The 22627-nt window shown below is 37.4% G+C and overlaps 1 protein-coding gene across 7 annotated transcripts in view; it reads right to left on the bottom strand.

The window, feature by feature from the left end:
* Window positions 1-100: 100 nt before the first annotated feature.
* The window catches only part of ninl (ninein-like), a 22780-nt gene continuing 253 nt past the window's right edge, over window positions 101-22627 (bottom strand). For 3 of the 7 annotated variants that reach the window (XM_083538982.1, XM_083538981.1, XM_083538983.1), the window contains 27 exons: window positions 22618-22627; window positions 21812-22020; window positions 21405-21501; window positions 20760-20932; window positions 15992-16085; window positions 15613-15803; window positions 14722-14877; window positions 13561-13728; window positions 12814-12950; window positions 12037-12177; window positions 11784-11958; window positions 11435-11545; window positions 11233-11322; window positions 10775-10922; window positions 10607-10666; window positions 10406-10527; window positions 9892-10250; window positions 5305-5409; window positions 4789-4858; window positions 4423-4707; window positions 4151-4264; window positions 3922-4068; window positions 3691-3840; window positions 2293-2418; window positions 1852-2061; window positions 952-1065; window positions 101-862 (listed from right to left, as the gene is read on the bottom strand). The exon at window positions 22618-22627 is cut by the window's right edge. In XM_083538982.1, coding sequence (XP_083395108.1) covers window positions 671-862; window positions 952-1065; window positions 1852-2061; window positions 2293-2418; window positions 3691-3840; window positions 3922-4068; window positions 4151-4264; window positions 4423-4707; window positions 4789-4858; window positions 5305-5409; window positions 9892-10250; window positions 10406-10527; window positions 10607-10666; window positions 10775-10922; window positions 11233-11322; window positions 11435-11545; window positions 11784-11958; window positions 12037-12177; window positions 12814-12950; window positions 13561-13728; window positions 14722-14877; window positions 15613-15803; window positions 15992-16085; window positions 20760-20932; window positions 21405-21501; window positions 21812-21994 — 3918 coding nt within the window. In that variant the 5' untranslated portion in view covers window positions 21995-22020; window positions 22618-22627 and the 3' untranslated portion in view covers window positions 101-670. Of the gene's footprint in view, window positions 863-951; window positions 1066-1851; window positions 2062-2292; window positions 2419-3690; window positions 3841-3921; window positions 4069-4150; window positions 4265-4422; window positions 4708-4788; window positions 4859-5304; window positions 5410-5875; window positions 7505-9891; window positions 10251-10405; window positions 10528-10606; window positions 10667-10774; window positions 10923-11232; window positions 11323-11434; window positions 11546-11783; window positions 11959-12036; window positions 12178-12813; window positions 12951-13560; window positions 13729-14195; window positions 14424-14721; window positions 14878-15612; window positions 15804-15991; window positions 16086-20759; window positions 20933-21404; window positions 21502-21811; window positions 22021-22617 lie in introns of those variants that run through there. The other 4 variants (XM_083538978.1, XM_083538979.1, XM_083538984.1 and 1 more) reach the window with 4 other exon arrangements.

Raw genomic sequence — 22627 nt, 5'->3', positions numbered from 1 at the left:
TTAACACTGCAGCATGTCTTAAGCAGTACTGTTTTTCTTTTAAATAAACTCAGTGAATGTAATACAATTCTATTTGAAGAAGAATCAATAAAAATACAGCTTTTTGCAAGACATAATTTATGGGCATCACAGTGGATTGTACAGTAGTTCATTATGATTGTGCACGTTTAAGGACAAAATGCGTATTAAAATTGTACATGTGAACAATACTGTGCTCTTGAGTCAATACTTTGGAAGTCGAACAGCTTTCAAACATTTTCTATATTTAATATTTTTCATATACAGTCCATAAATGAACTAAAAGGAATTTACTATTTGCAAGAGGACATTATATTTGGCCTGTTCAAACTTCCCCTTAATCTTTTACTTGGACACAATTGTCTCGGAAGAGATGTTAAAATTTGTCACAAAATTGTCACATTACATACAAACACCATTGTAACACAATAGCAAAACACCCTGTCAATATTATACTGGCGGGTTTAGTTTTAAGAATGGAGGTGGAATCAGCAAGTGTCATACTGGCATTTTCATAATTTCAAGAGTAAACACATTCCCCTCATTTACAGATAATGCATTTACACTGTAGTAGTAAAAAAAAAAAAAAAAAAAAAAAAAAATTGTATTTCACATTTCATTATTCTTAAAGGACATTTGTTGCTCTCACATTCTAAACAGAAAGTGAGGCGGGAGCAATTTTGCGCAGGAGTTTGTTGAGAGCGGTCACCTTCTCCTCCAAAAGGAACGACGACTTCTCTGCACTTTTCTGCCTCTGCTCGGTTATCTGCAGAGCCTTCATGAGCTCAGTGTTTTCTATGTAAAGGTCTTTTAGCAGAAGATCCGTCTTTACGTTCCTTGACAGCTAATAAGAAGAAACATTGGACACGAATGTCAGAAATTATGTGATGCAACAGCACATAATATAGTATATAATATAACACATGGATGCACCTGCTCCTTCAGCTGGTTAACCTTCTCCTGTAGCATCAGATGCACTGCTTTTAGCTTGGATTCTACATCATCCATCCTCTCCTGCATGTTTTCAATCAATTTCTCATACTGCTCCTATTTATATAGAAGAAAAGTAATGGTAATTGCTAATAGCTTATGATCAGAGATAGCAAGAGTACACACAACCTTTCCTTAAGTGGTAGAAGTACAGATACTTTTACCAGACTAGTAAAAGTTGAAGTACTGACTACTTTTAACTTAAGTGAAAAGGTGTAAAGAAGTTTGGGCTCTGGCATGTACTAAAGTAAAACGTAGCAATTGCTACTACCTATTTTAGTGTCACGCTGGTAACTGAACATAATATTAATACAGAAGAATTTAAAATGTTATCATCTAATGAATGTATTCAGGCAGAACAAACACCATAAAGAACACAAGCAGAGAAAAGAAGAGGAATGTATCTGTTCTCAGTCATTGACTCCCTCTGTCTCCTTCACGTTAGCTAGACTTCCTGTTGACTTCTACCTCTCTCATTATTGGCTTCGTAAACTGGCCTATGTCTGTAGTGTGATAACCAGGAAATTATGCACCAGTGGTAAATTGAAAAAGCAGCACTATGACAAGAAATAGATTGACGGGCTGAAAACAGCATGTAATAATAAGAACAAATATTGATCATATCACCAAATAGATTAAACATAATAAAAACAAGTCTGGTTTGAAAATGTAAGAATGTTTTGATATTTGTGTAAAAAATTTAATGAGTTATTTCTGGATGCTTCGCCTGAAAGACAAGATTTTTCACTCCCATGACTGCAATTAGGGATTTCGATGCCTTAAGATGTTTTAAGAAAAAAACATATCCACCCTAGAGGTTTTTGGTGTGTGTGTGTTAAATACCTGTTGAAGGTTCAGTTGAGTCCTGGCCTGCTGGGCCTGAGAGTGGAGCTGCACTTCCAGCTGCTGTGTTTTACTCTCCTGCTCAGCCAGCTGAGTGTGCAGATCAGAAATCTGTTCCCGGGTATTGAGGCCAATCTGTTCCTGTAACTGCTGAACCTCACGAACATGCTGTGCCTGGCTCAGTGATAGAGTAGTGTTTGCCATCAAAGCCTGTGGAAGTAAAAAATCATTTTAGTTTGAATTATTTCATGTAAATTACATAGTGAGTGAGTGAGGAAAAGGAGAAAGAAAAAGAAAGGAAGAAAAAAAAGTGGAAAGGTAAGCTTCTAAATTGATTTTACTCTTTTTATCATTTAAAAGCAATTGTTCTTGCCTGAGCTTTTTTTCTAACAAAACTGTGAATAAAGTTAAAGTTATGCAATTCATCAAGGACTTCCTTACCTGCTCTTCTGCCTCCTGCTTGGTGGTCTCTAGCGCAGCCTGTTTGTTTCGTAGAGTGATGTATTCATGCTTTATCCTCTGTAGCTCTAAATCCTGAGCGTGTAACTTAGACTCTGAATCTTTCAACTACAAAGAAATAAAACCAACGCACATTACACGTCCTTAATGGTATGTACATTTAGTACAATCGCCTCAACAACAAAAAAAAAATTCCAGTGGTGGACAGTACAATAGCCACGCTTACATTCGCACAGTCATTCCGATTAAAAGTAGATTCGGTGGACTGTTGTAGTAAGGACTGGTGGGCGCAGGTTGTATTGCTGGAAATTAGTGACCTTGAATGGAAACTAAACTTTCGCATGAGTCGCAGGTCATTCACATGTTTGTGTGGACTGGTAGAGGGATTTGTAAAGAAGTTTGTGTGCATCTTCTGCAAGGGCATGATGAATGGGCCGATACAACACCCGATACAGATGCCAGGTGTCCCTCAAATAATGAGTTATCAATGGCAGTAATCAGTTTACCACATTAACATGGCAGAATTTTAAAGTAAGGTTTATCTGAGTACAATTTCATTCGGTTTGGGCATTTTTATTCCGATTGAGGTGTTTATTTGGAGTATTTTTCATTCGGACTGGACTTTTAAACCAATTACAATGCTCCATGTAAATGCACCTAATAAAAATTTTATTCATTACTCTACTTAAAGCTTTTTCACCTCTGTACTTTACCTTCACTACATTTCAAGTCAAATATCTTACTTTTTACTCAACTACATTTTGTGAAATCAGTCGTTTCTTTCTATTTATGAGTGGATAACTGGTAAAGCACGTAGCAAGCCACCAATCAGGGTAGAGCATGAGCTCTGTTTTGAACTTGTTTTGATTTCTGCTTTGGAGGTATCTACTGTAGCACCAACATACATTTCAGCTTCAGTTCAACAGAACATTTTGAGACACAAAACTCTAAGCCTAACTTGCCACAACACCCATGGCATTATTTGCACAATTATTTTTAATAACTTAAAAAGGTGGTTTTGGGTTTATGATCATTTTAATAGATATTCATCAGTGTTTGACTCATTAATATCATTCTATTAATAAATTAAATGTTACTCTTAGCACGCCAGAGTCTTTCACATAAACTGAGTTGATTAGGCACAAATCGTCTTTTGACAAAAATTATTATAGGAACATTATAGTCATAATTCATTGTATTTTGAATACTTCAGTACATTTAAAGGCAAATACTGTTGTACTTTTACTCAAGTGAAAGTTTTAAAAAGGAGCACATATTTTGACGGGAATAAGATTTTACCCAGTGTATCTCTACTTTAACTCAACTACATGGTTTGTGTACTTCATCCACCACTGCACATGTCAGATGTAGTTGACCAACCTTGTCCAGAAGCTCTTGGTACTGTGTTTGTACATTCCTTAGATTTTCCTGTAGAGCGCTGGCTGCGGTCTCTTCCTGCATCCTACAAACAAGTTGCATTTGTTCTTTCTCCTTAACAAATTCGTGCATCCTCGTTTCAAGCTCCAGAACCTGTGCAAGAAAAGCAGTACAATAATGATGATTATAGAGAATATAGATTATACCACTAAAGACCTAGATTAAAGTTCCCACCTTGTTTTGAGATTCCTTCAAAAGCATGCATTGTGTGGACATGTCCTGCATGTGCGCCTCCTTTTCTTTGCACATTGAATGAATCTGAGTTTGAAGCTGGGCTGACTGGCCTTCAAGAGTATTAATACACTCCTGAAGTTTTTCAAGCTGGTATGGGAACATTGTTTGTTTTAGTACAAATTCATGGAGGACAATTTTGAAAGCAAGAAATCGTGACAAGGCTTCCCACCTTTATGTTTCTTTCTTTTGCTTCTTTCAACAAGCTGTCCTTGTCCTGGAGAAGTGATTGGTTTTTCAGGGTTAGGCTTGTCAGGACAGACTCAACCTCTGTTAAGTGTTGAAGCTATCAAGCACAATGCATAAAGGGCAAATATTACATGTACAGCTTATTACATGTATAAATCGATTGCTTCAAGAATTTTCATTAACAGAGTAACAGAAAACGCAGAAACAAATACAAAATATAATTTCATTATATTTAGTCCAGTTCATTTCAAATACCTTGTCTTTAGCTTCGTTTAGCTCACACTCTAACAGATTCTTTTCATCCTGCTTGCTTGCTTGTAGCTGTACCTTCTCTTTCTCTAGATGTCTGTTTGTCTCTTGGAGCTGTTTGATGAAAATTGATGTCTCTGCTTGTTCCTGAGATACCTGGGTAAGCTTTTCGGTCAACATCTGCACTGTGCCTTGGTCAGACTGGAGGCGAGAATTTAACTCTGCGTTCTCATTGCTGAGGTGCAAGTTTCGTACACTTAATTCCAACACCTCTTCTCGAACCTTAGAGTTCTGTTAAGGGCACAGCTGAATGAGCATTGATTTCCCACAAATAATTGTGTTTAGATAAGTAATAAAAGAATCTCGCCTTGCCTCTTTATGCAACCTCTCCCCTTCTTCCTGAATTTTTATATACTCTTTATCCATCTTCTCAAGTTTCTTCCTGAAAGAAAAATTCTATATTTATAACATTTATGCAGTTACACAAATTGGCTGCAAACCTCAATTTCCATTCAAATGAAAGCAGAGGCATCCACTAAGTCATGTACAATAAATGAAGGCTAAATGAGAAAGGAAGAAATGGGAAAATTATGTAGTACTAAACAGTGCTTATTGCAATGCAAACCGAATTGAGAAGCAAGTAATCTTCTGCTTTGTAGATCCAGTTCCTCTCAAAAGGATCCATTATGTATACAGTATATTAATTAGAAAAACCACATAAAGTCAGAAATTAAATGATGGTGAAGCAAAATATAAAAAGATAATATTGTTCACAGAGTTTATTATTGTTCACATTGTTTAATATAAAGAGCGTAATTTGTATTACATTTTTTCGCTTCTGGATAGACCATCATCTAATGAATAGAATAAAAAAAAGGAAGATTATACCTCTTTTTGTTAACTTCCTCCTCTAACCTCATTACATCTTGGTGTAGAACAGCCAACCTGTCTTTCAGTGCACTGTTCTCAGAATGAACCTCATCAAGCTTGGCTCTAAAAGTAGGATGAAAACATTTCAGATATTTGGTATGAGGTCCTGTTTTGATTTTAAACTTGACAATTTACGCCATTTTAAATAATTCATCTGAAGATTATAAAAACACACAAATTTAAGAACAATCAGAAAAGATTAGTTGTGAGATGATGCGGTACTGCACATTTTGCCTAAAATGTGTTATTTGTCATTCACATAAAATGAAAACATGCAGCAATTCAACAGTAATGCGGCAGTTAGTAAAATGCAAGTCAAATGCGGACTCTTGTTATAGATTAATGGAAGATTAATGCAAATGTGAAGGGTTAAATGGAATTTCATTCTATGAACGCAATCCAGGATGAGATGTGCCCTTGCAACTACATCACTGGAACCTTCGCCTCCATGTTGTAGAAGCAAAAAAAACAAAACAATCAATCACGATCAGGCTACATCACTTCATCTACTGGGCCGAACGTGACAAACCTGTGTGGACTTGATGGGTCCATCACTGTTTCCAGAGCAATGACCAGTCTCTCCATCTCTAGTAACTGCCCCTTCATCTGGCTCTTCTCCTTCTCAAATGCTTCCTTCACTTGCTGAACATCTGCCTGGGAGTTCATCAGAGACTGCTGAAGCTGATTAATGGTGTTTTCTGCCTCTTCTCTCATGGAACACATGTCCTTTTCCTTGTCCTCTAAATGCTGGGTCAAAAGTTGTACTTCATCTGAGAGGTGGTTGATATTTTGAAACATTTCAGTCTTTTGGTGTACCTCATTCCAGAGCAAGCCTATCTCGTTGGATTTGGCATCCAACTGATCCCTGAGTTCTAATAATTGTTTGTCCCTGAGCTGTAATTCTACCTTAATTTTCACAAGCTCTTCTGTAATCTTGGTTGATTCAGTTTCCATTTCAACAATCTGTGATGAGAGTTGGTCTGACAGATTTCTGTAACTGGAGTTCTCTTGCAGAAGGTGGCTCTTCTCTTCTTGTTCCAAGTTTAGTAGGGTTTGGAGTCGAGTAGCCGTGGCTTTCTCCAGGCTTAAAGAATCCTGTAAGTTTTGTACTACATCATTCAAATGATCCCAGTCCTCAGAGAGATTCTGAAACTTTGCCTGAAGGTCCTTCACGACATTGCCTTGACTGCTCAGTTCCTCCGTAAGTCTCTCTCTGTCCATCTCTACCAATTTTAATTCAGAAGCCTGTCTGGTCAAGTCTTCATCTCTGCTTTTTAATGCCTCATGGGTCTTTTCCAAGTTGGTTCGAAGTTCAACAAGTTCCATCTCTTCCTCCTCAAAGTGTGTTTGTTGCTGGGCAAGTGCCATGGACAGATGATTGCAATTCCCTTGCATACTTTGCTTTTCCTTTTGTACCATCTCCAATTCTATTTTCATGCAGTCCCATTCCTCTTTAAACTGATGAAGCTTATCAATAAGCTCTTCTTCTCTCTTTTGGTCCTCCACAATTCTCTGTTCAAGCTGAGACACCTTGCCAAGAAGTACATCCTCTTTGTTTTTCTCCACTTTTTGTTGAGAAAGCTTCCCTTCACGTTCAAAATTAAGTTTGCGCTCTAGCTGAGAAACTTTGCCGAGAAGCTTTTGCTCTCTCTCCGTTTTAATGTCCATCTCCCTCTCTTTGGCATTAAGTTCTGAGGTCAGACTCTGAATGAGGGCATCTTGGGCCTGCATTGACATTGTGTTGTCCTCTACTTGAACACACATCTCCTCCAGCTTCTCCTCCAACTGCCTCTGCAGCACGAGGGATTTCTCCTGTGCTTTACATTGTAGCTCAGCCTGATCTTGCATCTTGTAAATACACTCTCTTAGCTGCCGAGCCTCTTCCTGGTGCTTTTCCTCCAGTTTCTTCCTTTCCTGAGCTGCACTGCTGCAGATCTGAGCCTGCTCCTCCCCTAAGCGAGCTGCACCATGAAGGCGCTCTATGCGCACTTTCTGCTCAAGCTCCTTCACTCTAGCCTCCCATGCACCCATTTCCCTGCAGTGTTGCTCGGTCTGTTCCTGCAGCTGAACTTGCTCACCATGCAGCTGATGCAGCAAACTTTGCAGGGTCTCGCTGAACTGAGCCTTGCTTTGTGATATTTGTTGCTCCAGCTCCTCCCTGGTACAGAGGAATGGGCTAACTTTTTATATTGTTTATGTAAATCTGTCATGGTGGAACTGCCATGGATACCAGTAAGGAAATAGATTAAAAAATTTAAATACAAATACAATTTCTAAAGTGGGGAAAGCATGCATAATGTAGGTGATTCATTTAAAAAAAGAAACCTGTGAAAACATCTGATAAGTAACTGAACACATCTATTGAGAACAGTGAAATAAGGCAGAATTTTCTAGAATCTAGTAAGGAACCACCTGAGAGCTGAGATATAAATATAGTGGGGGAAATAATTATTTGATCCCCTGCTGATTTTGTAAATTTACCCCTTTACAAAGAAAGAACAGTCTAGAATTTTTTATGGTAGGTTTAGCAAAAAAATTTAATAATATTACATACATATATTAATTTGTATTTGATCGAGTGAAAAGTATTTGTATTACACCCAAATTAGTCATGTCCCTTTAAGAAAGAACTCTGACTACCACCTCACTGTGTATAAAATACACCTGTCACAGAATCAACCTCTTCCATTCAAACCTCTCCATCACCATGGGCAAGACCAATGAGCTGTCAAAAGACACCAGGAACGAGAATGTAGATCTGCTCAAGGATTGAATGGGCTACAGGACCATCAGCACGAAGCTTAATGAGAAAAAGACCATTGTTGGTGCGATAGAAGGAGAAAACCTTCTGCTTTGGGGCTGTTTCTCTGCTAAGGGTACAGGAAGACTTCACCACATTAATGGGGTCATGCACTGTAGAATCTTGGAAAAGAACCTCCTGAAATCTGATGGTCTTATAGCCCATTCCAGCCATGTGCGGGTCTATAATCTTGTCCCTGACATCCTTTGATTATTATATTTTGTCGCTCTCTTAAAATAAACCTACATGGTATTATACATTTTAAAAGGCTTCATTTGTATAGCCAAAAAAATGTCACCTTTTTATCCAAATTGAATGTTAGGCCCATTTTGGAAGAAAAGATTATTTTTATTAAAATGTAGCGTTCATACTGTTATTGTGTTTAGTATTAAAGATGCTGTTGTTAAATACACTAAAATGGTAAAAATAAAAATTCTAAAAACTAATATATATATATATATATATATATATAATTATATTATATATACATATATACACACACACACACACACACACACACACACACACACACACACACACACACACATAGTACAGACCAAAAGTTTGGACACACCTTCTCATTTAAAGAGTTTTATTTATTCTCATGACTATGAAAATTGTAGATTCACACTGAAGGCATCAAGGGCTATTTGACCAAGAAGGAGAGTGATGTGGTGCTGCGCCAGATGATCTGGCCTCCACAGTCACCGGACCTGAACCCAATCGAGATTTATGGGTGAGCTGGACAAAGTGAGTGAAGGCAAAAGGGCCATTAAGTGCCAAGCATCTCTCGGGGAACTCCTTCAAGACTGTTGGAAGACCATTTCAGGTGACTACCTCTTGAAGCTCATCAAGAGAATGCCAAGAGTGTGCAAAGCAGTAATCAAAGCAAAAGGTGGCGACTTTGAAGAACCTACAATATGACATTTTTCAGTTGTTTCACACTTTTTTGTTATGTATATAATTCCATAAATAATTCCACATGTGTTAATTCATAGTTTTGATGCCTTCAGTGTGAATCTACAATTTTCATAGTCATGAAAATAAAGAAAACTCTTTGAATGAGAAGGTGTGTCCAAACTTTTGGTCTGTACTGTATATATATATATATATATATATATATATATATATATATATATATATATATATATATACACACACACACACACACACACACTATATATATATATATATACACATACACTATATATATATATATATATATATATATATATATATATATATATATATATATATATATATACATACATACACACACACACACACACACACACACTATATATATATACACACACACATATATATATATATATACACACACACACACACACACACACACACATATATATACACATACACACATATATATATATATATAGTGTATGTGTGTATATATATATATATATATATATATATATATATATATAAATAAAAGAGAGAGAGAGAGAGAGAGAGAGAGAGAGAGAGAGAGAGAGAGAGAGAGAGAGAGAGGGAGAGAGAGATTAAAATAGAATCATTCACATGTATACTTAAAGGTTTGATTGTGGCCTGGAGAAATTAGTTTTTTTCCCCCATCCCAAAAAGATTGTTATTGTATCATCTCCATTTCTATCCATTTTGCACTGTGCAACTAAATTTATAATTCAATAGCTCGTTTAAATAACTCGTTTCCTTAGAATCACCTACAGATTCTACAAAACATATGAAAAATTTTTAAAACCCACCTAACAAGCAGTACTTCCTGGTCCATTTTCAGCTTAAGCTCTGCCTCCAGCTGGTCCTTCTCGGCACTGAGGCGATGCACAATATTACTAATCTCACGGGCATAGTTCTGCTCCAGTTCTGCTTGCTCGCGCTGAACCCGTCGCTCCTGTTCAGGTCCCCAAGCCATGACCTCATTCTTAATCTTTAGTTCCCCTTCCAACCTCTGTGTACTATGGCGTAGCTGCTCAAGCTGTTGCGCTGCAAGAGCTTTCTGCTCCTCGAGTTCACTAATTTCCATTTTGAAGCTCTGGGCAATCTCCTTACGCTCAATCTCCATGTTCTGCTTCATTAGCTCTATGGTGCGTTCATAGAAGTTTACCTGCAAAGCATAATAAGTTACTCTTTGTGGAATATTCAGCACAAGATTAAATAGTTAATAGGTTCTTCTAGTTGCTTCAGCTACAGGCATGTTTTCTTTTTATAAAGCAAGTTTAAAAAACATTTAAAAGAATTTTAGCTGTAATTGTTGTTTACCTTGGTCTCCAACTGTATCCTCAGATCTTGAATCTCTTGTTCATATCTTTCCTTGAGTTGCTCCATTGCCAGCTCTGTCTCAATGCTCACAACAGGGGCTAGACTTTCTAATGAACCTAATGCTGACAACATATGAAAGTCAGCATACTCAATCTCCCATCCTTGTTTAATAAAACTCATGTCATTTCCAAAATAGCTTACCATTCTTGTTCGTGCATTTCTTGGTTTTGGGAGAAGAGCATCTTTTTATTTCAGGGTCATCTAGAAGGCAAATAGATAAGCAGTTTTGAAATAATTGTTTCTCCCTGGCCAAAATCGAATTTTTTTTTTTTTATCTTGAAAGCACAAACTTTTTTCAATTAAATTTACCAGAATCAGACTCAGTGGTTAGTGCTCTGCGGCTAGACCAGCTTTGAGTAGAAAGTCTGTCTCTTGATTGTCTGGTTTTCCTTCCTGAACCTTGATTTTTCAGTACTTCCAGCTCAGAGCTCAACTCGTCATTCCTGTCCTGCAGCTCCTGATGCACACATACAGTGTCATTCAGTGGCATAGAAACATAGCATGAACACAGAGTGAAACCAACCAAAGCTAAATGCTTGAAAAAAGTGCTCACATATATATATATATATAATGTATTAATATATTTAATGCTACTAAAACACTAACGTTTTTACTAGTGTGTATCCATGCATGTCCAAGGCATTTAAACTTTTATTTTCTGCCCTTGTAATGTGAAGATTCAAATTGTCAAACAAGCTGCTACTAATTAAGTATGCTTTTTAAAAAGCATACATTAGCATGCAAATGTCACACAAAAACAGGCTCACCCTGCACTGCAGTTCATACTCCTTTATGATCCCTGAGAGATGCTCTTCTCGACTTATCAATCCTGCATGGCTGGGATCTAAACCACCATACTGTCATCACAGCAAACACAATTGTATTACAAGTCACAACAACTTGAGTTGTTAACTACTGACAAATGGAACATGGTCAAACATCTGAGAAAAAACAGACAAAATTGCTGACCTTGTCATGTAGAACATGATCTAGATCCTTCTTTAGTTTAGAGATGGTGCTTTCAGCTTCGGTCAGCTTCCCTTTCAGGGCACAGTTCTCCTCCACTAGACGACTGTTCTCCTATAAAGTCAGATTGCCAAATGCTTAACTTGACACCACACCACACAGAAATGTACACCACCAGCGATCAGCTCTAAGTGCAAGATGCCGGAATGGTATGCAACAAGACAGAAAAAGAATGAGGACAACACAAAAGCAACTAGAGAAATACAGCCAAATTACTTAATATTTTAAAAAATAAGGTATTTCTGCAAACTTATTGAATTACAGAGCAAACGTGGCTATTATATCTTATTACCTTAATGGCAGTAGTGGCTTCTTCCTGCAAATTGACTTCTAGGCCCTTGAAGAGTTCCACCTCTTCCCTCAGCTTGTCTCGCTCCTTCTCCACCTGCTGAAGTAGCATCTCATTCTCTTGCTCCGTCTCATTTCTCAAGGTACTTAGTTTTTCCCGGAACTCCTGCTCCAAATCCCTAAACCGAGCACAGATCTAGCAATAATTAACCGATTTTAAGCTAACTGCAGATTTAACATGTACAGAAGCAGCTTACTTGATCTTGGATTCATTAAGTGACTCCATGGTGGCATGGCGATCATCGATCTCTCTGACCAGCTGGAGATTACGACGTTCTGCCAGTTCCAAATGGGCTTTGGCTTTCTCCCTCTCTTGACAGGCCTGATTTGCCAGTGCTCTTAATAATGGACATATACAAGAAGCATCCCATCAGGAAATCACAATACCAAAAAAAACTTTAATAACAAGCAGACCTTAACTTTCATCATCATAATATATACCGTTTTATGAAGACAATGTAGCGGACACCTCATAAAAATCTTATGCACTAAATGGCCAAAAGTAAATGGAGACATGACCAATCACGCCTGTATATTTGCTTATTGAAGATTCAATTCCATATTCGGTGGCCCTTTTATTTTTTACTAACCTAAATTTTTCTTGGAAGATTTTTCACTAGATTTTAAAGCATGGCTGTGGGTATTTGCCCATTTAAGCAAAAGAGTATTAATAAAGTAAGTATACAAGAAAAAGATGACATTCTAATTCATCCAGAATGTTTTGCGGTAATTTGAGGTCAGGAAAGTCAGAGATCTGCCGAACAACCTTAGCATACTGACTTTACAGGCACATTATTATGATGGAATATGATAGAACCTTTTAGTTTCACTGAATGAAAGTTTTGGTCTTTCACTTATGTTGCCACAGTTTGGTGAAGCCTCACATATGGGTAGCAGATCCACATAATAGACGAGAGACGAGTAATAATAAACAGATGTGAATATGAAAATAAAAAATTAAAATAAAAACTTACTGAAGGAAGTGAATTTCATCCTTGTAAGAGATGAGTGCAGCCTGGTGGATGCCATTGCCACTGACCAGCAGCTCATTGTCAAGGGCAAGTGTGAGATCAGTCAGGCTCAACCGATCTTCCAAAGAGAAATCCAAAGTCTACATGGGAATTTAAGAAAGTTATTGGCTGGAATTATTTTCTCAATGCAAAAGGTTTTGACGTTTTGACCACATTGCAATAATTGTAGTCATCAATACAAATTGTAACCTAATAGTACATTTAACTTCAAATCAAAATCAGATTTTATTTAAATCACACACACATACAGAGTACAACATGCAGTGAAATGCTTTGTATGACTGTCCAACATTCAAGCATAAAAAAGGAATAGAATTTAAGGATAAAAAAAGTAGATAAATAAAAAGTATAAACTATATTAGATATATAGAAAATATATGTATATACATGAATGAGTATGGCAGATAATGGAAGTACATATTAAAGTAATTTAGTGATTGTCCTCCAAGTGTCCATGTGCAGTATGGTGTGGTATAAACATTTTACACTTAAAATATTTACTACAAAAATTAAATATCTTAAGAAATTGTGTTTTATTAGTATCATGCAAGCATACATCCACCATGAGACAGGCCTAATGGTTGATGCTAATATAAAATGTTAAGTATGCTATTGGTCTAATACAATACGATTTTATTTTTTTAAACTCAAAAACACATAAAAAAATATATATATATCCAGACATATAACCTGAAGGATATCGCTGCTGTTATGAATTCCTTCCTCAGTCCAAAAGGTAATGAGACTCTCAGGACTAGTGCAGCCCGAGCCATCATCCAACCTAGAGAGAAGTCGCTGTCCCACTGTGGCGGAAAGCAACGAGGGTGAGGTGGAGCGCAGAATTCGCTCCTCAAGATCCTGAAAGATCACAGGTAATGACATTATACACAGCACAGTTCTACTGGTTCTCCTCAAGACAGATAAGTAAAAGAAAAACACAAATACAAAACATTTTAGCGTCTAATCAGTCCCATGCCTTCACGAGGCACTGGCTAATAATCAACTGAGAGCCTTACAAATATGAATTACATTGTTTCACATAGCAGTAATAATCTTAAGCATGCTGGAGTTGTGAGCTGTAAGCTCTTTAAAACGGCTTGGCCTACTTTTTGAACAAATTAAAACAATCATTTCACCTAAACCAGAAACACATTTTGCAATTTTTATATAACTTTCTACTTTCCTTCTTTAATTTCATAATGGAGTACTTATAAATGTGCATTCAAAAGCTTTAAAAAAAAAAAAAAAAGAATGTGCTTTTAAAATGATCTCAGAGTGAAAAACCATCGTGGTTTTATATAATATGTCTGGATTATCCGAATCACCTCAGGAAAGTCCAGAGTGCTGTCACTGAAAGAGTCAAAATTGTCTTGAATGTCCCATGTTAGTAAATGCAGCCCAGATACCATCCTGGAAGTGCAATACATTGTGCTCATGTTTCACATGACTGTGGTTGCAGAAATCCACTCTTTGTTATAGTCAGAAGGCTACAATCCAGAGAAAGCTCCACCTTCCCTGTTAACTTAATTACTTCCAGCATCTGCTGGCCACAGTTATTTGGCCTGGTAATGGAGCCTTAAAACATCCTGTTAGGCACAGGTAAGTATTTAGCTGCCTAGGTTTTCTGCCTGTTTGAAAATAAATCTAATCGACTAAAACCATATTAATAATACATACTTTGGTGTTTTAATGAAAGCCTTTAAATCCTTCAGAGAGCAAGTTAAAGTAAATGAAAAAGCCTCGGCCACCGTCAGCATATGAATACAGTCCCCAGATTTATAAATGTAGGATATTGTGTACATTTATATTACTTAACATAGGCTTTTGAAGGATGGTTTTAAGCATACTGACCTGTGAGAAAGAGCAGCGGGCAATGAGACGGGCAGGGGTGGATGCAGCTTTGGGTTCAGGCAAATCTCCATGTATAAACAAACCGCTCTGGAATTCGGTAAGGCTCACTTTCCCATCCTGGTCTTTATCCAGTTTTCTAAAGAGACTGTCTAGCTCCTGTGTACAGACATAAGGGTTAAACTCGGCCCCCCAAAAAAAAGGTTAAATAAGATTAAATAAAACGTATTAAAGCATTTGTCATTCTGATCTGCTTTACTGTTATTGAAACAGTCATTGCCAGTTTCCAACCACTAGCTAGCTCTTCCTTAATCTTTCACCACTATTAATCACCATACCATGGGCAAACATACTTGGGGGAATGCACCAACTGTGATGCTTTGTACTGTATATACAAGCTAAAAAAAAGCCTGGCATTGGCTCATGTAACTCGAAACAACAGGGGAATTCCAGTCTGCCTATCCACCTGAAGTGTGATTCTCCTATAGATTATGTGCTTGGAATTGTTCTTGTACACTCGATTTTGACACGCCAGAGCAAGACCTTTAATAAATAAGTGACAGGAATGTAATTGCTCCCAACATTGTGTGTGACATGAAAAATGTTGGCTTAAGTCTCCACTTGAGGTATTTTAAACGAAGGGGTAGATTCTGCTTCTCCACAAAAGTGAATCGTTACCAAATTGAGGTGTGGACTGGCTGGGAATTTCCCCCAAAACACAGTGGAAAGAGTGCACACAAACACTTTCTATTATGATATAACAAAATCCTATTTTGAGCCTGACAGATTATGCATCTTACATACTGTATCAACAAAGTGCAACTCCTTTACTATCACTAGTGGCTGTGCCAGTCACCATATTTTAGGTTGCTTTGTTCTTTTTTGTGTCTGTACCTCAAATTGTAGATCCTTGAGGCCGATGTGGTTACATACTAGTGACAACTCTTGCTTGTTCAGCGAGCCTCCAGTTCCAACTCCGAGCTCCTTCCAAACCGCTCTCACCTGCCCATCTGTTATATCCTGGCATGGACCACTGGAGTGCTTCCGATTTCCTGAGCTGTCTGGCTTCCAGCGCTTTAACTGGCCTGAACAAACAAATTGTTTTGAGTACTTAAGAGGATTCTCCAGCTTTTATACATTTTTAGGCACAGGACTATATGAGTTTTTTTAGCTACACATTTATATTGCCTCTAACAGAAATAACTATTAAATAAAAAGGGCTTGATAATTACAGTTGAGTTGTATAAAACTATAAAGTTTCCACAAAAGTTACCTTGTGCCTCAAAATGAAGGGAATTTTGAACGGCACTTTGTTGTTCCCTGCATGTATCCTTGTTACTCCCTGTTTCTTCATCAGACTTCAAACTCTGAAATAAAGTTAATAAATACAGCTGATTAAATCATCCATACTGGTAAAGGTAACAGATGCTTCTATGCCATAAAATCCTCATGGATTGATTAAGTTAAGGGAGAGAAAAAAATTGGCCATGGGAAATTCAAAACTGCCAGCATCACTTGTGCTACAGTGAGCAGGAATAACTCTGAGACAGCAGAATACAATGATGTCTCTTGTCTTCTTCGTGCGGTCCCTGTAGATTTACAGTTTCCTTCCTGACTGCTCACTGGAATTAGTGGATTCTGGTCCACATAATGTAGGCTATTCTCTTAACATGTAGCATATTTTACAGTGTCATACATTTTGTGTTAAATATACCCAGTGGTGAACAGTAATTAAGCAATTGTAATTCATTACTGTACTTAAGTAGTTTTTTGTGTATCTGTACTTTACTTAAATGTTTCCATTTGGGAAAACTTTAACTTCGTCGTTCCTTTATTTATGATTGGATAAAAAAGACTGGTAAAATCAGGGTAGAACGTGTGCTCGGTTTTAAACTTGTTTTGATTGGCGCTTGGCAATGGCCCATTTAAGCATAGGCGACATGGGCAGTTGCCCAGGGCGGCATCTTTCAGGGAGGCAGCACAAAGCATCCACAAAAAAAAAAAAATCGATAGATTCTCAGAAAGGAGAGGCGGGGGATTGGGTGACGTCACCACAACCTCCAGTGGGAGAACTGACAAGACCTGGCGTGACGTCACTTCAGTAAGGACAGCTGAATCCAAATTAAATTATGGATGACAAAAAAATCCCTGGGCAGCCCAATTCAGAAAAAAAGAAGAAATAGGGGGGAAACGTGCAAAAGATAAAGTTGTGTATGCAGCTCTATCACTCCTCTTGTTTTGGGGATAGTAAAGGCTAATGCTTTTAATGAAATAGGCTAATAACTGTATATCACTTAAGTTATGCTGTTGCCTGCTATGCTTTTACACAGAAAAATAATATTTCTTTTAGCTTGCATAACTATAATTTATAGTATGTAGTTTATCATAATGTGTAGAACAACAAAACAATTGGATTGTTGGATTGTAGTAAACTAGCATTTATTGATTTGGTTACCTTTAAATAGGGGATGTCACAAAGTTTTTCTGTGATTGTACTGAATAGGTCCAGGGTATAGATGTTGTATGTATCTTATGGCTACAATTAGCCAAGTAGTTTTATGGGTTTTGGTTCTGAGAGTTTAATGAATTGTGCACAAAGTATTTAATTGTGCAATAAATGCATTTAGGGTGATATTTATACATAAAAGGAAGGTTTTAGATATCTATTCAAATTTGTGGACTGCTCTGAGAATACTGTATGTATTACTCATCTCATGACATTATCTGAAGCAGAGAGGAGCTTCTCAAAGCTGAAACTAAACAATGAGGGAGACTTTGGGTCATGGCATTGTTCACTCAGGGCGTCATTCAAGCTAGAACTGCCCTTGGCAGTTGGTGGGATCTACTTAGCACAAACATATAGTTCAGCTCCCTTTTACTCATGTAAAAGTACAAAAATAGCTTTAAGGAAGCACTTTTACTGGCATGTATCTTTTACTCAAGTACATGCTTTGTGTACTATGTCTACCACCATATATATGGTGTATTCCTATGGCCAAATGTTTATGGACAATGTCATATGTGGTTTTTGATCGTGAAGAATTTCTTTGCTGTTCTTCTGGAAAGGTTTAGGGCATGACTTTTGGAGGTCTGAGGCACAGACAGAACACCAATTCATTCCAATGAAATCTAAAGTTTGGGTGAGGTCAGGGCTCTGTGCATGCTACTTTTGTTCTTCCACTTCCACTTGGCAACTCATGTCTTTATGGAGCCTGGAGCACAAAGGCATGGACAAGCCTGGACTGGACTGAGTCTCTCAGTTCAAGTGAGGGGACAATTTAATGCCACCGCACCCAAAGACATCCTATACAATTGTCTATTATTTCTATTACCAACAGAAATATTACATCTACAATCTAATATGTCAGACACTATGGACTAGGACAAATTTACAATTGCTGACAATGTGTGGTTGCACTCTAAACTTATATATATATATATATATATATATATATATATATATATATATATATATATATATATATATATATATATATATATATATATATATATATATATACAGTATATATTCTATGAATTAAATTGACATTGATCAACTAATGTACATTTCATTAAGGTCCATAATATCACTTAAGCAGCACCTATTTAAAGGTGTACTACAGCCACTTCTTCAAAGTAAATATACTGCACATGCAACCTCAGTGACAAACAATTAAACACATTGTACACATTGCCACAATACTGTCAATAAACAACAAAATACAACTATAGTTTTACACCTGCAGCTTAATGACCATGTCAACGCAGTACATACAGAAAACATCCACAGAGCAAATCAATCCAATCACTCCTGACAAACAGAGATCTCTCTTCAGCTTCCACCAATAGAAAACACATGCAAGCCACATTCAATTTTCATCATCTTGAGGTATTGAACAGCATTACATAACTGTTCACAAACAGTTTTCCAGCAGAGAGCACAGACTGTTTGGCTCTTCTGTGCCTCATACATAGTATCCTGCTTTCTTCCTTCCCTAATGGAGTCTCTCTATTCAGTCTCACATACACTTTCACTTAACTGTTGCTTTGTAGTGGATTCTACAAATGACAATAAAAGCCTCAACATTACAATAGTGCTGAATTAGAAACTTTGAGCTTACATACTGCATCATCAAAATACAAATTAAAATGTTATTGGATCTAAAAAGCATTATTCTCTTTTTGACCATACAAAATGCGAATATGCGAATAAAATGCAGTTGCTAAAGAGGATCCTGTTTAGACCATCCGAAAAAATGAACAATACTTAAGTACTTCCAAAGTCTGTTGGCTTCAGTTATTTGACCTCCTATTAAAGCTGTTTGAACTGTCCTGTTTGGCACCGGTAAATATTTATCTCCACATGTTTTTGACCATGTCTGTATATAGATCTACAATGCCAAAACAGTATTCAGGTCTGTGTTTTAGTTACAATGAATAACTTTTTTTTTTTAAATACTCAGAAGTCACTGAATATGTCTTGGCTACTATCAATGTAATAAAAATTGTATGTGTCTCCCTGTAACATAAAATCATATATACAGCAAATCATTTTACATGTAACACAGGAAATGCCTTTAAAAGATATATTTACTTGGCAATCACTTCACTTATTTACATAACAAGAGTGGCTCCACTAAACATTCCAAAAAGATATGAAATCTCTGATTACTGATCCCCTTCCTGCACAGACACTCACAGCAGCTCAGTCTTTATTCATTTCAAGTTGCATTTATTATTTAAATATGTAGGCATGAAGCTGCTTTTTATTATGATTAAACAAACGTTTGTCATTTAAAAGATCGTACTGTTTGACGAAATATTGTTTTGCAATCTCTCCTCTTCACCACACAGCAATGCTAACCATTTCATATAACTCCAAAAAAGCTGCTTAAAAACCCATGTACTCCCTCAGGCTGCTAGAATAGTCTGTGCTGACTGGGTTACATAAAAGTCCTACATATTTCAAAAGTGCAGAGACGGAGAAAGGGAGAAAATTTGGTATGCAAATATGTGTTTCTAAAATCAGCGACGAGCAGTCCTGATTACAGTGTATCACAGACTCACACAAGCAGTGTGTCTTCACCCTGGTCTCCACCCAATTCAACCAAACAAGACTTCTAATTTCAACATTTAAAGCCAAATCACTAACAGATAATCATACAGCACTAAAATGACATTGGCTCGAATATTTTATAAACAACAGGCTACTTGTGTTCTCTGCCAATACAAACTGCAATATGATTGACTTGCGGAACAGCGTGTGTTATGACAGAGACACCTCTTACTAGGAGAGTGACACTTTTTCTTTAAGGCAAGTGGTTTCTAACGACCACTGTTGGGTCAAGAATGTGCCTTAACACCCTTAACAATGCTAGTTTGAGTTTTTCTCCCCCCTTTAAACACTGACACGGATGGATCTCAAACAAAGAGGTGGTTACAGTTAGCTTTTTTCTAGCAAACTCAAACAATACCTTTTGTATTTGGGGAACTGGTAATACGATGCTTCAAAAAGCAAACAGAAAGCAGAGTCTGAGCATGGGAGGGGTTCCATCACAGTATTTTTTTTCTCTCAAAAATGAAGACTGACAGAACGTAAAATATATCTAGAAGGAAAAAGTGAGTAACAAAGAGGCCCTATTTTAACCAGTACTCCTGCACTGCAGAAGGAGAACGAGAAGTGTATTGAACTGTTCTTTGATCCTGAGCCAACAGTAACACAGAGAGCTGGTGAAGGTGGAGATTGGAGAAAAGGCAGCCACTTGCACATTCCACATTACCACACTTCCTGAGTAGCGAGCAGCTGTGCTCACACTCCCTTAGTGCTGGAGTCAGTGATTCAGGTATGCAGCACTCGAACTCTGCTGTTGAACTACAAACACTTTTAAAAGCAACCTTGAGCATTAGCCAACACACAAAAACCTCTAAGAATACAACACACTGTCATTTACAAACATACCGAGCTAGAATAAATATTTATGCAGTCTCTGATATGGCACGACTAACATCCTTGAAAACAGACTGACAGTGAAACTTCTTACCTCTACACTCTCTAGTGAGGTGGAGCGTCTAAGTTTGGCCCTCCTCACACCAGTAGAGGGGGTCTCATCTTTCTCTGTATCGTCAGTCACCACCGAAGTGGATTTATCAGGTCGTGACCTGCGTCCATATCGTTTGGTCCCCTTCACAAACTTTGGGCTCACCTCCTCTGGGACTGCTCAGAACATTATTGATAAACATGAGATTAAAGTCATACAACAAACATACTAATTTTGACTATAAAAGCAGATATGATGTCAAATAAGCTTAAGAATGTAGATCTGGAATATCTCAGGTAGCTCATCATAGCTTATTAAACACCAGCTGTGTCTGGGAGAAAGCAAACTTGGGGAAATTCTTTCTTTATCTCCAGTTGCACTTGTAATGTGATAATTAGAAAGCTGACCAATTGCAGTAAATAAAATAATAAAAAAAAAACTATTTAAAAGTGCAAAAACAACAGTATAGCCATGATACTACATTGTCGAGTTTTTTGTTTCTTGTTAACTGTTAAACGAATGATCAACTGTTTTCTGTGGTATAATAACATTTCTTCCAAGAATTACTACAGTAATGATGACCTAATGACACTGAACAGCATACAAACAGACACTTTATCACTCCAATTCGGTCTAAAAAAGATGTACCTGGCTCAAGGTAGCTGCTTTCCTCTTCAGATGTAGAAAAGTCTAACGATCTGGAGAGCACAGCTACAAATCCCTCTTTAAATTCCTCGAAATTGACCTATAATCATAAGACAATCAATGTACTTATCAAATATTTATAAAGATATTGTACATTTTATAATTGTAAAGGCTCGATTTATAATCAAAGTTATAATAGCAAACTTTAAGTATAATGAAAGCTGCCCTCGAGCGTTCTGCTTTATGTAAAGATTTTCTCTCTTAAAACACTTTATTTTTTATATGTTTGAAGACACTAAAAACGAAACAGAAACATAACCGGTTAGTTAAACATTATATAAGTCGATTATAACATTGACTAGCACAGTTTGCTGGATTTAAAAGATTCAAATGCAGTCATGCATCAGCACCCTTGCATAATGCTGTGGCCCAAGCAGTATGTCCAGCAGTAGAGGTAGATGGGCATCCAAACTCAGCTTGTGGCACAGTGCAGTAAGCTCTTCTTTATCCAGGTAACCCGTGCCTGTAGTGTCACAGCTGTCAAACTCCTCTTTCAGCTGAGTCACGTAACGGTTCTGCTCATCCTCGTCCATTCCACCGCATGCTGTACCTCCTTATCCTAAAAAGAAAGACGTATAAATAAAACAGATTGTGTTTTAACCAAACATTTGTACCTGAACAGTGTATATGAGGACCACAAGCAACAGAAGACAGTGTAGTTTTAATACCTACACCTAACATAAACATTTGTGAGGACTGACATTACTGACATTAAAGCAGCCAATGAATACTATGCATAAACATAAATCTTAGCTTTCCTTCCTGGGGAGCAGCCAAGTGTCCTCACAAGCTTATTTGGTTTCCATAATGATCTAACAGCATGCCTACACACCACGATCAGCTCGACTGAGGAAGCTCCAGAGTGCACAAATCTGCACGTGTATACTGTATTATCAGTGACATTTTTTTGATAGAAAAGTTCAGTGTGTTTGCTCTGTGTTGGCAGTGTACGTGCGCTTCCCAGAATGTACTGGGCGAAGTCGGAACGCTTCACCATGGGAACGAGACTCGACTGTCCCGAAAACAAGGGCTGATCAGCCTGGACCAACTTCTCCGTTTCAGGAGCAACACTTGGTTCCTCAAGCAGCTCGGGGGGAAGAACGTGTGGGCGATCTGGATCCAAAAACTGAAACAGTGAAACATGAGTCCATCTTACCGTTTACACT

This window comes from Silurus aristotelis (assembly GCF_946808225.1).
Source record: "Silurus aristotelis genome assembly, chromosome: 4".
Classification (NCBI taxonomy): Eukaryota; Metazoa; Chordata; class Actinopteri; order Siluriformes; family Siluridae; genus Silurus; species Silurus aristotelis.
Note: the sequence above shows the minus strand (reverse complement) of the source record. Positions and strands in the feature narration are given on the sequence as shown.